This window comes from Trachypithecus francoisi, unplaced genomic scaffold (genome assembly GCF_009764315.1).
Source record: "Trachypithecus francoisi isolate TF-2019V2 unplaced genomic scaffold, Tfra_2.0 Lachesis_group0, whole genome shotgun sequence".
Taxonomy (NCBI): Eukaryota; Metazoa; Chordata; class Mammalia; order Primates; family Cercopithecidae; genus Trachypithecus; species Trachypithecus francoisi.
In genome coordinates this window covers 21,359,427-21,371,982 of record NW_022681453.1, presented here as the reverse complement: position 1 = coordinate 21,371,982, position 12,556 = coordinate 21,359,427, and the positions used below count along the sequence as shown (strand labels likewise).

At 43.8% G+C, this 12,556-nt stretch overlaps 1 protein-coding gene and 1 non-coding gene across 2 annotated transcripts in view; both read left to right on the top strand.

Annotated features, from left to right (window-relative positions):
• DCP1A (decapping mRNA 1A) overlaps positions 1-7,762 on the top strand; it is a 56,070-nt gene extending 48,308 nt beyond the window's left edge. Inside the window, exons 7-10 of the mRNA XM_033210132.1 lie at positions 1,990-2,748; positions 4,236-4,301; positions 6,829-7,047; positions 7,446-7,762. Coding sequence (XP_033066023.1) covers positions 1,990-2,748; positions 4,236-4,301; positions 6,829-7,047; positions 7,446-7,526 — 1,125 coding nt within the window. The 3' untranslated portion in view covers positions 7,527-7,762. The remainder of the gene's footprint in view (positions 1-1,989; positions 2,749-4,235; positions 4,302-6,828; positions 7,048-7,445) is intronic.
• Positions 7,763-12,092: 4,330 nt separating this feature from the next.
• On the top strand, positions 12,093-12,196 carry LOC117084729. The gene has a single exon (XR_004437631.1). It is a non-coding gene; the product is annotated as a small nucleolar RNA U13 (small nucleolar RNA).
• The last annotated feature ends 360 nt before the right edge of the window (positions 12,197-12,556 follow it).

The following is a 12,556-nucleotide window of genomic DNA, read 5'->3' as shown; positions in this document are numbered from 1 at the left end:
TTGGCAAACTTGCTCTCCATGTTGTTTGGAGTGCTGACATTAAATACGCACTGGGTTCCATACATGTCAGCCTCTACCAGCCCTCCCTACTTTATAGAGGCCTGAGACTCAGAGAAGTGGACAGCACTCCTCAGGCCACACAGCTGGAAAGGAGCAGAGCCAGGCAGCAGTGGTTGGCTCCAGGCCCTGCCTCTGGGTGGTTGATAGGACATCACAGCTGTGTCGCTACAACCTCCTGAGGGGATGCCTTTGCTCCCTTGACTTGTATTACCATTTTTGTGTTTTAATAACACAAAATAACATTACCATTTTGTGTTCTAAGTCAGTACCTCCAGGTTCTAGAGGTCCCACAGAGACCTCCAGACATGTTCACAACTAACTTCAGCTTCCCCCTCTCCCTAACCCTAGGGACTCTTCCTGGGCTGGCCTGCCCAGGCAGTGATACCACCACCCAATACCCAGATACCAGGGTGTCCTCTTGGCTCCTTGCTCCTACCTGGCCAGCCACCACCTCCTTCCATTCCAGCTCCAGTTCTCATCCTCTTCTCTGCCAGTATCTTAGTCCAGACTCTCCTCAGTCTTACCCCTACAATTTGTCCTTTATGTGGCCAACCAAGTGCACCTCCTAAAATATAAAGCCTGATGGCTCATCCCCTGAACATGTCGCCATTGTCCTGTGGATAAAGTCCAGATCCTCTAACATGGCTCAGATACTCTGCAGTCTGCCCACTGCTTCTCTCTTTCCCTGTCACCCTCCCACCCAGCCTCTGACCCAGCTGTGCTGAAGCACGTGTGGCTGCCTCAGTGGCTGTGCTCCCCAGCCAGCTCACCACATCCCTCCCCAGTTTCACTCTTCCTAGCACCTTCCCTCCCACTCAACTCTGCAATTCTGCCTAGTGTGGGGTGCAGGGGGGGCTGGGAGGCGGGCCTTACCAGTTGTCCTGGCCTCTTTTTTTACGTCACAGTGACAGCACAATGCCTGGCACCTGATAAATTCAAGAATTTTTATCAAATGGATGAAACAAACATTTGCCTGGACAAAATTGGGTTTGTTTTCCTGTAGAAATGTGATCATACCATAGTTTTATCAATAGTATACTAATTTGCAGTGTACTTTGGGGCCTTACAGATTTTCTGAAGCCTTGAGAATCATGTTTCAATGAACTAATTTTTTCAGTATAAACAGATCTAAACAACGAATTCAGTCATTTTAGGCATAAAAAGTTGAGGCTGCCTGTGTTTTCAAAGTACTTAGATGTGTCTCCCACTAAAATGTAAGCTCTGTGGGAGCTGTTGTTCCTCCCTTACTGCGTCCCGTGAGCCCAGGTTAGAGCAAGACGTGGCACCCTGTGAGCACTCAGGAAATAAAGGTTATTGACTGTGGAAATACTGCTTACAAGCACAGGAAAGCACAAAAGGTTTTCCTTTGAGTGGTTACGGTGTCAGTAAGCCAACTTACTAAAATATATATACATTTTAAATTGTCAGGCTTAAATGCTTTGCTTTTTCTTAAGAATTCTGTGGCTTGGGAATAAGGAGGGGTAATGGCCCACTGTTAAATGGCTGGATTTGTTTTCTAATTTACGGAGGTCCAATGCCTAGCGTTTCATTGAGAATAGTGAAAGGTGGAATCACCTGATCAGCATTCGGTCCCTGTGTCTCCTCTAGTATCATTTCCCTATGTGTTGCTGACATGAGACAATTGGGCACAGTCAGCTTTGCCAAGAAAAAGAACAGTGAATTCTGATCCTGCCTCCCAGAGACCCTAAAAATTTGAATTATATTACCAATGCAAATTTCCGTCCACCAACCTGGGGACACTGGATGAACTTGGGCCTTAATCCTTAGTACATCTTCAGTTTTTTCCATTCCTTATTTTTATACGCCATCCATCCTTGATTCTGCACAATCTTTGACTTCTGGAAAAGAAGTTTGGTTATGCTGTTTTATAAAAGACCTCTTTCACTGGGTGGTTTCATTGTTTTTCAGTCTGCTCCATCTGGACACAAGCATCTGACGGTAGAAGAGTTATTTGGAACCTCTTTGCCAAAGGAACAGCCAGCAGTTGTGGGTCTGGATTCAGAAGAAGTGGAGAGGTTGCCAGGAGATGCCTCCCAGAAAGAGCCCAATTCATTCCTACCATTTCCCTTTGAGCAGTCAGGAGGAGCCCCTCAATCAGAAACCCTGGGTGTCCCTTCTGCTGCCCACCACTCAGTCCAGCCTGAAATCACCACCCCGGTGCTAATCACTCCAGCCTCCATCACACAGTCCAATGAAAAGCATGCCCCAACCTACACAATCCCGTTGAGTCCCGTTCTCAGTCCCACTCTGCCATCCGAAGCTCCTACTACACAGGTTCCCCCCAGCTTACCTCGAAACAGCACCATGATGCAGGCGGTGAAGACCACACCTAGACAGAGGTCTCCACTCCTGAATCAGCCAGTCCCTGAGCTAAGCCATGCCGGTCTGATTGCCAGCCAGAGCCCCTTCCGGGCCCCATTGAACGTGACGAACACAGCTGGCACATCCCTCCCAAGTGTTGATCTTCTCCAGAAACTCAGGTTGACCCCACAGCATGACCAAATACAGACACAACCACTTGGGAAAGGTGCAATGGTAGCCAGCTTTTCTCCAGCAGCTGGTCAGCTGGCCACACCTGAGAGCTTCATAGAGCCTCCCTCTAAGACAGCAGCAGCAAGAGCGGCAGCCTCAGCCTCCCTGAGCAACATGGTGCTTGCTCCCCTTCAGGTAATGGCAGGAGGGTGGGGGTGGGCATGGTGGGTAACTGTAACTGGATGGGATGAAACTACAGACCTTGGTTTTAACTGTCATGACACCGACAGTTTTGAAGAGTTGTCCCTTTAAAGTATGTCGGGCTAGGAGACAGCTGAGGTAAGAAGCCCTATCATGAACAACCAAGTAATTTATTTTCCTATCTGGATATGCACTTTAGCAGAGGTTGTATGTTTTGCTTTTGCCCAGCATTTCCAGGAGTCCTCATTTAACTCAGGACCAAATTATTCCAAAGCTTAACTCCCTTCCTATCTCCCACAGCACTCTCCTAGAGTGCCTACCTTGTGCCAAGTACCCTAGAGGTGCCATAAGAGCATCCTAGACTTGAAGGTATGAGGTCAAATCTGATTTTTTTCAACTGTCCACATTTACATCACCTTATCAAGAGGTGCCATGCTGCCTAGATCTCTCATCTCTATCTCTACAGACTCAACAGCAAAAATATGCCCAGGCTGAAGGACAGACATCACATGTTCTCACTTTATTTGAACTCATGGAGACAGAGAATAGAAGGATGGTTACCAGAGGCTAGGAAGGTAGGGGGAGGTGGGAATGGTGAATGCATTAAAAAAAAAATAGAATGAATAAGACCTAGTATTTAATAACACAGCAGGGTGATTATAGTCAATAATAATTTAAGTATATATTTTAAAATAATGAAAAGAGTATAATTAGATTGTAACACAAAGGAAAAATTCGTGAGGGGATGGATACTCCATTTTCCATGATGTGATTATTATGCATTGCATGCCTATATTAAAATATTTCAGCCGGGCGCGGTGGCTCAAGCCTGTAATCCCAGCACTTTGGGAGGCTGAGACGGGTGGATCACAAGGTCAGGAGATCGAGACCCTCCTGGCTAACCCGGTAAAACCCCGTCTCTACTAAAAAACACAAAAAACTAGCCGGGTGAGGTGGCGGGCGCCTGTAGTCCCAGCTACTTGGGAGGCTGAGGCAGGAGAATGGCATAAACCCGGGAGGCGGAGCTTGCAGTGAGCTGAGATCCAGCCACTGCACTTCAGCCTGGGCGACAGAGCGAAACTCTGTCTCAAAAAAAAAAAAAAAATTCATATACCTCATAAATATATACACCTATATACCCACAAAACTTAAAAATTATGTATATTCCTGGGCTGTCCCTGTCTCTTAGAAGGGATACAAGTCTCAGGCTTTTCTTTAAAGGTACCTGAAAGGCTCTGCACACACCCCTTCCCTCCGGAACTAAAGAAGAGAGGCTGTCGCAGAGCTCGCATGCAGTTGAATCGTTGGCTGCATAGTTGCAAGATTCTGTCAGACTCTTCCCTTGGGAATCTAGGAACTAGTTAATATCTGAACCATTTTCTATTACTAACCTAGATTTTCCACTGGGAAAGTCTTCTTCAATTAAGGAAGTCAATTGAAACTTCTTATATCCATCTATCTTCTCTTCATAAACATTTCAGTCTATGCAGCAGAACCAGGATCCTGAAGTATTTGTCCAGCCTAAGGTGTTATCCAGTGCCATCCCGGTAAGGACTTGTTTTTCTTTTTTTTTTTTTTTTAAGACTAGTCTGGTGCTATAGTGAGAAGGTAGAAAGAATAGAACAAGGAATTTGATCTGTAACTGACTATGAACAATCAGTTGAGCTAACTCACTACCTTTGGACCAGCCAGGACTCCCTCTTTCTAAAGGACACATTATGTATTTTTAAGTTCTTCTGCTGGATGTGAAGTAAAAGGTTGTCAGCTTAGTGAAAAGAGTTAGCTATGGAGCCCAGCCCATCTTAGATGTCTTTCCTAGGCCAGGCACCTCCCACCCCCGTCCTGGCAGAGTCCATTACTGTGGCCTCTGTGGATCTTGAGGCATCTGCATGGATATCTTCCCTGACTGTGTGTGTAGAGGGCAGGATGGGCCCTTACTCGGTATTTGTGAACGGGTGACTGCTAAGAGTGTGGTAACCTGGCTTATAAGTAGGAAATATTGCCCTGGAGGAGCTGTGATGTCACAGGTGGCAGAGCCACTATCCTGCTACAGTCCTCTCATTTCCCATTGCTCTGAGAACAAAGCCTCCCAGGCCTGTGTGTTCTGTCCCGTTTGTCCTCCCTTGCTTCGTTTTTTGTTGCCCCTACTCTCCATCACCCACTAACCTTGCAATGCACACAGGGTTTTCTTAGCTCCCTAAAGTCATTTCTGTTTTCCTTTGAGCCTTTGTACCCTCCTTGAGTCTTGGAGTTTAAATGGGAACCAGCTTCTGACTGGTCTTATATCTTGGAGTTTAAATGGGAGCCAGCTCCTGACTGTTCTTGGAAACGAGCCTCTTTTCCGTGTGTCTTGTCCTTCTGCATGGTGATCTGTCTGCAGGAGCTCTCAGCCTGCTTTTGTACCAAAAATAAAGGGTAAATAGCTCAGATGCCAAAAACCATACCCTTGAAACTGTGGCCAGCTCTGCGCTCTTTGTAAATGAGGAAGTGACATGTAAGAGAAAGAAATGTAGATCTCTGTTGATTGTATTAGATCTGAGAATACTGAAAATACTGATGATTACTGGTTTAACATATTCAGATAATTAGCTAGAATTAGTCTAGAAGCACATCTAAATGGAGGAGAGAGGTAGATGTTAGCTTTATTTTTAAGACATTTTCTCACTGCTTTCTATAATGGTATAAAAAAATAGATTGAACATAACTGGATTTGGATTTCTTTTTGTTTTTGTTTTGGAAACGGAGTCTTGCTTTGCTGCCCAGAGTGCAGCTCACTGCAACCTCCACCTTCTAGGTTCAAATGATTCTTCTGCTTCAGCGTCCCAGGTAGCTGGAATTACAGGCACCCATCACCACACTCTACTATGTTTTTGTCTTTTTAGTAGAGACGGGGTTTCACCATGTTGGCCAGGCTGGTCTTGAACTCCTGACCTCAAGTGATCCTCCCAGATAGGCCTCCCAAAGTGCTAGGATTACAGGCATTAGCCACTGCTCCTGGTCATAACTGGATTTTTAAATTCTTTTTTATTGCATTGTGATTTATATACACTGAAATGCAGATTTTTAGAGTCCAGGCATGGTGGTTCACACCTGTAATCCCAGCACTTTGGGAGGCCTAGGTGGAAGGATCACTTAAGCCCAGGAGTTCAAGACCAGCCTGGGCAACATAGTGAGACCTCGTCTCTTACCAAAAAATCAAAAATGAGGGGAGGATTGCTTGAGCCCAGGAAGTTGAAGCTGCAGTGAGTGGTGACTGCACCACTGCACTCCCACCTGGGTGACAGAGTGAGACCCTGCCTTAAAAAAAAAAAAAAAAAGCGTATTTTTTATTTCTTTTTTTTTTGGAGACAGAGTCTTGCTCTGTCACCCAGGCTAGAGTGCAATAGGTGCGGTCTTGGCTCACTGCAACCTCCACCTCCTGGGTTCAAGCGATTCTCATGCCTCAGCCTCCCAAGTAGCTGGGATTACAGGCATAGGCCACCATGCCTGGCTAATTTTTGTATTTTTAGTACAGATGGGGTTTCACCATGTTGGCCAGGCTGGTCTCGAACCCCACCTCGGCCTCCCAAAGTGCTGGGATTACAGGCATGAGCCACTGCGCCCAGCCAAACAATACAGATTTTTAAATGAGTTTTTGACACATGTATTATCCCTTGGGCAACCCAATCAAATGTAACATTCTGTCACTCCAGAAAGTTCCCGCATGTCCTCTTCCAGTCATTTCCCCAACTCCCCTCCCAAAAAGCCTTTACATTTTGAATTTATCATAGGATTTTTCTTACTGTGCATTCTATACTGTTATTTCTCTTACCTTCTGTGGCAGTTGGACTTGGCTTCCCGTGATGATTCTAGGACGTTCTTATATAAATGGGCTCGTCATCCTTTAGCTAACGGAAGTTTATAACCAGATGCTAGATGTTCAAATGCTCCTACTGAATGTTTACCTGAGCCCAAAATAATCTGTCTCTGGGCTTCACTCTTCTGCTGCTTGTGCCTGTTTCCACATGGTCCCTATTCTGGGCCTGGCTACTGGCTTCTGCACTTTGGTACAAAATGACCATTGTTCCTCTCCAGGTTGCAGGCGCCCCACTGGTTACTGCAACGACCACTGCAGTGTCTTCAGTCCTGCTGGCCCCAAGTGTTTTCCAGCAGACAGTTACAAGGTCTTCAGATCTTGAGAGGAAAGCCAGCTCTCCTTCTCCTCTAACTATTGGAACGCCAGAAAGTCAGAGAAAGCCTTCCATTATTCTCAGCAAGTCTCAGCTCCAGGATACATTAATACATCTCATAAAGGTATGTAGGATACCAATTTTATGTTTGATTTTTCATTACTTAATAAAATAAATTGTATACATTCCTCCTACAGAATCAGTTCATAAAGTAAATTCAAAAGACTAGCTGGAGGCCGGGCAAAGTGGCTCACACCTGTAATCCTAGCACTTTGGGAGACCGGGGCGGGCAAAAAAAAAAAAACAGACTGGGAGTACTGTTTCTCTTTTTTCAAGCACACCGTCCTGGTGGAGAAATATCTGCGCGAACTCAATATATTAATCATGATTGTCTCTGGATAGTGGGATTATCAGTTATACAAATCATTTATACAATTTTTTTTCCTAAACTGTTACCAAGGAAGTAAAATCTGTTGAGGTAAATGTGGCATTCGTATCCTTAACCTTTCCCATCTCTTCTAGAATGATTCCAGCTTCCTCAGTACACTTCATGAAGTCTACTTGCAGGTGCTGACCAAGAACAAAGACAACAACAACCTATGACTGGAGCAGAGTAAGTCTAAAGGCAGAGTGCTAACCTCAGAGACAAATAGGCTTCATCATGGAAACTTCTGAGCAGAACATCGAGTTTGAGAATCCTGAAATTGAGCCTATGAGAAAGAGACTCATTTCTTAAGAATGTTTTCCAAGTGACATTCTCAGTGGTAATGGAGGTTTCACTGTGAAGCATCACCAGCAGACCTTTGTTTTGACAAAAAAAAAAAAAAAAAAAATCATTGTGTTAAGTTATATGGGTGTTTTCATCAGCTAGGAACAAGGCTGTGGAATAAGGAATCTGATTCTCAGCTCGCTTTCACTTTCAAGGACTTACAGAGGAGTAGTCACCAGCCTCACAGCAGAAGTTCAGCCTGGCCCCCACCGCTTGCCCCAGCCTACCCCATAGAAACAGGCTTTGGGCTGACAGTCAAGTTCTAAACAGAGTAGAAGGCAGCTCTGCAACGTAGCTTCGAGCTTTTAGGACCAGAATTTAAGGCGGCAAATTGGGAATTATTTCCTCAAGTGAAATATATTTTATATGAATGCCCCGTTTGGGCCTTAAAAGTTGTGAAATTTCTTAATAGCGTTTCGTTTTTAAGTGCCCCAGTCCTGCCCCGCAGCAGGCCCCCAGTGCAGCATTACCGTTTGAATAGGGCGCTGTCAGGCTCTGACACAGGCATGTCACACCTTTGAAGGAAGGCTGGGACTGGGAACGCCCACATCCTATCAGATCTTCATTTTAGGTTGAACTCTCCAGTGGTTCTGAAAATGCTAAGTTTGTGTGTGAAGCACAGCCTTATTTTCCTTTTCTGTCATTGTTGATTGTTTTCCTTAACACTTTGACAAAAGGACCTGTGGACCAATCTGACAAAGCCATCCTGGTTCCTTTCCTTGAGTGTACTGAGAATAGTTTTAAAGCTATGCAGAAAAGGGAGCTGTTATTCACACTGCCCTTATTTTGTTGTAGAACTATGGAGTTAAAAGAAAATGTGATTCCGAACTCTACCAATGTATTCCTAGGCTGTGAGTACTTTCCCAGCCCAAAGTGTGAAAATATGTAAAGAAGCTTTGTTATGCTGCTATTGATCTGCCATGATTTCTATTTATTCTTTTATAGCATGTAATGGTGTTTAGTAATATTTTAATGTAGATTTTGATTTATTTCAGCAATAGTAATTTTAAGATATTCTTTGAATGAAAGTGTCTTCGTTTCTATGATACAGGTCATTTTGTAGTATTTAACCAATTAAGATGCACTGCTTACTTTTTATGAGCACTATTTAATGATGGGGTAAAAACCCAATTGGCTCAACCAGCTAGCATAAGGATTAGCTGTGAATAATGCTGACAGATATGATGGTTCCTTGGGAACAATCATTTAAGCTTTAATGGTAACTCAATCATAAGTCCGTAGATTATTTTTTTCTAGCTGAAATTCTAGAAGATTACTTGTGAATTACATACTTGTTTTAGTTTGGTCTTAGTTTTTAGCATAAAGAATGATTGGCTTTTGTTGATCTAAACATGCTTCCTGGACAGGGTTTCTGCTTCTCATTTTAGTGTCTTCTATTGCTGTCTACCTAATTATGTGTGAATTGTGCAGAATTCAGGGAAGCTTATAAGTTTTCATGCTCAATTATGAATAGTTTGTTTTCACAGATAGTGTGTAAATTAAGCAACCAAAAATGAATTGCTTATGCATCATCTGGGAACGAGAAAGCTGTAGTAGGATACAGAGTGTTGCTGACACCGAGAGATGGTGTCCAGGGAGCCACGTGACTTCCATAAAGTGGACGCACCAGTAGGTGTGATTGCACCCCAAATGTGGTCGCAGTGGGCTTTGGTGAACAGACAAATCAAGGGATTCTTGAATTGAAATTATGCTTTTGAGTATGTAATATTGTGAGAGAGTTAAGAGAGAATATCCTAAAGAGAGTCTGTGATCATATTAATTTTCACCTTTAATGCTAGGAATGGATATGATAGACGGTAAAGAGAATCTATGATAAGGCTTCCTTAGTATGAAAGTAAACTTAAGTGCCCAAGTCATGAAGATTTGAAAAGGGTAAACCTGTTTCACCTCCCAAATTTGTATATTCAAAGCATTTACTTAAAATTCAGAAGCCAGAAGTTCATGTCATGATTACCAGGAAGTTCAGGCCAGAATGAATCTCTAGAGAAGCCAGGCCAAGCCTGGATAATTGCAGTTGGATGACCCTGGCCCGAAAGTCACAGTTCAGTTGCCTTATTCCTAGTTCAGGCTTACTATCTAGAACCTCATGCTAGCTTAGGTTGCATGTTTACATTGCTGCAGTGTCTTTACTGGAAGCTTAGTTGAATCGAAATGGACACCGAGATGGAGATGCTTCTGGCTAGATTTCGCAGAACCCCAGGAGACCTGCATTTAGACCACTCTATTTTTGTGCCCACCCCCACCCCTAGGATCTAAGTGTGGGCTCCAAGAGGAGCAGCCTGGAGCTTGGAGGAGAGGTGTGTCTGTGGCACCACTGGTGGGTGGTGCTGCTCTTCTTTTTGTTGTAGTTAATGTGTTGTCTTTTAATGGACTCTCACGCCTCCCAGACAGCCTTGTTCCCTTAAGGCAGAAGCTCTTCTTCATTGTGTCCCTCCCGGGATTCGAAAGGTGTGAGATTTGGGCCGGGCGCGGTGGCTCAAGCCTGTAATCCCAGCACTTTGGGAGGCCGAGACGGGCGGATCACAAGGTCAGGAGATCGAGACCATCCTGGCTAACACGGTGAAACCCCGTCTCTACTAAAAAAGACAAAAAAACTAGCCGGGCAAGATGGCGGGCGCCTGTAGTCCCAGCTACTCGGGAGGCTGAGGCAGGAGAATAGCGTGAACCCGTGAGGCGGAGCTTGCAGTGAGCTGAGATCCGGCCACTGCACTCCAGCCTGGGCGACAGAGCAAGACTCTGTCTCAAAAAAAAAAAAAAAAAGAAAGAAAGAAAAAGAGATTTGGCCTGCTTGACTTTGAATTCAAGTTTTGCAAGTGACTCTCAGTGTCAGAAGCATTTCATGCTGTCCACATGTGATATGTCCACAGCTCACCTTCAGAGGCTTAGATGTAGCCATCACAGAGAGTGGTATTTTATTAAGAACCCAAGCCTGACCAACATGGTGAAACCTTGTCTCTACTAAAAATACAAAAATTAGCTGGGCGTGGTGGCGCATGCCTGTAATCCCAGCTACTCAGGAGGCTGAGGCAGGAGAATCACTTGAACCCGGGAGGCAGAGGTTGCAGTGAGCCAAGTACGAGCGACTGCACTCCAGCCTGGGTGACAGAGTGAGACTCGATTTCAAAAACAAAGAAAAAGAAAAAAAAAAAAGAAGTCAAGCTGGGCCCCTATCTACAGGGGGACACACAAGCTTAGTTTAGTATATGTCTAACCAGATTTTGCATGTCAAGCATTTGTTCTTTTCCTGGCTTATGTTTTCTTGTAGAAATTATATAAACCCTATCATCCACTACTAGGTAAATTTTTAAACCATGCAGCTTTATTACTCTCCTCCCCCAAAGAATGTAGTTTGAAATTTTCTCGTTTCCATAGTAGAGGCCCTAACTGCCATTGTATTACTAATAATGCAACATGAAATTGAAGGTGCCTAACCACTCAAAAAACAAAATCAGCCATCATACTGTAACTCTGAGAGGAATGAGAGGTGGCACAGGCACGAGTGGGCTCAGCCCATGTGAGTGAGGAGAACTGAGGAATCACGGGGTGTGCATCCTGCATCCTGGCTGCACATTAGCTGCAGAGCACGTGTTTCTTTCTTGCCTCCCTTTGGTTTTCTTCAGTTGCGTTCAGCGTACCTTCTGGAACCACTAGTGCTCTCTGTTTTCAAGTCTCTAAAATGCTAAGATCCGAGCACAGTCAAGCAGCTTACACTAGGCTTTTTTACAGCTGTGCTTGAGAACATTTCCGAGTGGACCAGGGCCTCGAGGAGCCTGTTTTTCAGCAAATTCAGCAGATGTGTGCAGTGATTCCCTCCGTTTTGTATTTGACACCTTCATTTAAAATGCTAAGATGCAATATCATTCACTTCAAAGTGGGGAAAATGCAGAATTGTGTTTCCTTTTTATCCGTGTGATTCCTTAAGAAACATGTTTTTAAAATATGTGTTCTAAATGGTTTTTTATTCTGTATTACTGCTTTGGCCATGTGGCTCTCATGACTTTCATTGTACCAGATTCTCAGCTCCCTGAAATGTGGGGACGAGAAGCTCTGGAATTACAGCAAGGTTTTTGTTCCATGAGCGCAATACTGTATCATTAACATTTTTAATGGTACGGATTTTATACCATCTGTGTATGTTTGCAAATATTAAGTTATTACATGTTTTAAAATGAGCGTTTTTCATCCTAAATTTTATATGTTTGCAAATATATTTTTTTAATAAAATTTCAAAACCAAGTTTTAGCACCTTCTAAAATTTAATTGTGTTTTTATTTAATTTGTAGAAATAGGAACTTTTGAATGAGCTGCTGCACTTTTGCAGTGCTATACTGGTGAAATGGGATGAGGCAAAAAAACAGAACTGACAAAACTGTTACCAGCTCCTTATGTAGTTCATAAGCATGAGGATTAGGTGTTCACACACAGGTGTGAGATGTGCCATCCTGAAACATTGTTACAATGTCGGCATATTACCTGTCTGACACAGAAAGAAAAAAGAAAGAAAACTGTTATCTACTTGTTTCCAGCCTGTATTGTCAGGGTTCTCCAGAGAAACAGACCTGATAGAAGATAGAGGTACATACCATGTGATATTTCAGTCAACAATGGATCACATCTATGACAGTGGCCCCATGGAGTTATAACCCTATTTTTATCTGACCTTTTCTATTTTTAGATACACATATACTTATCCTTGTGTTATAGTTGCCTACGGTATTCAGTTCAGTCACGTGCTGTACAGGTTTGCAGCCTAGGAGCCATAGGCTGTACCATGCATGTAGCCTAGGTGTGTAGTAGGCTATACCATCTAGGTTTCAGTTACCCACAGTCAACCCAGGTCTGA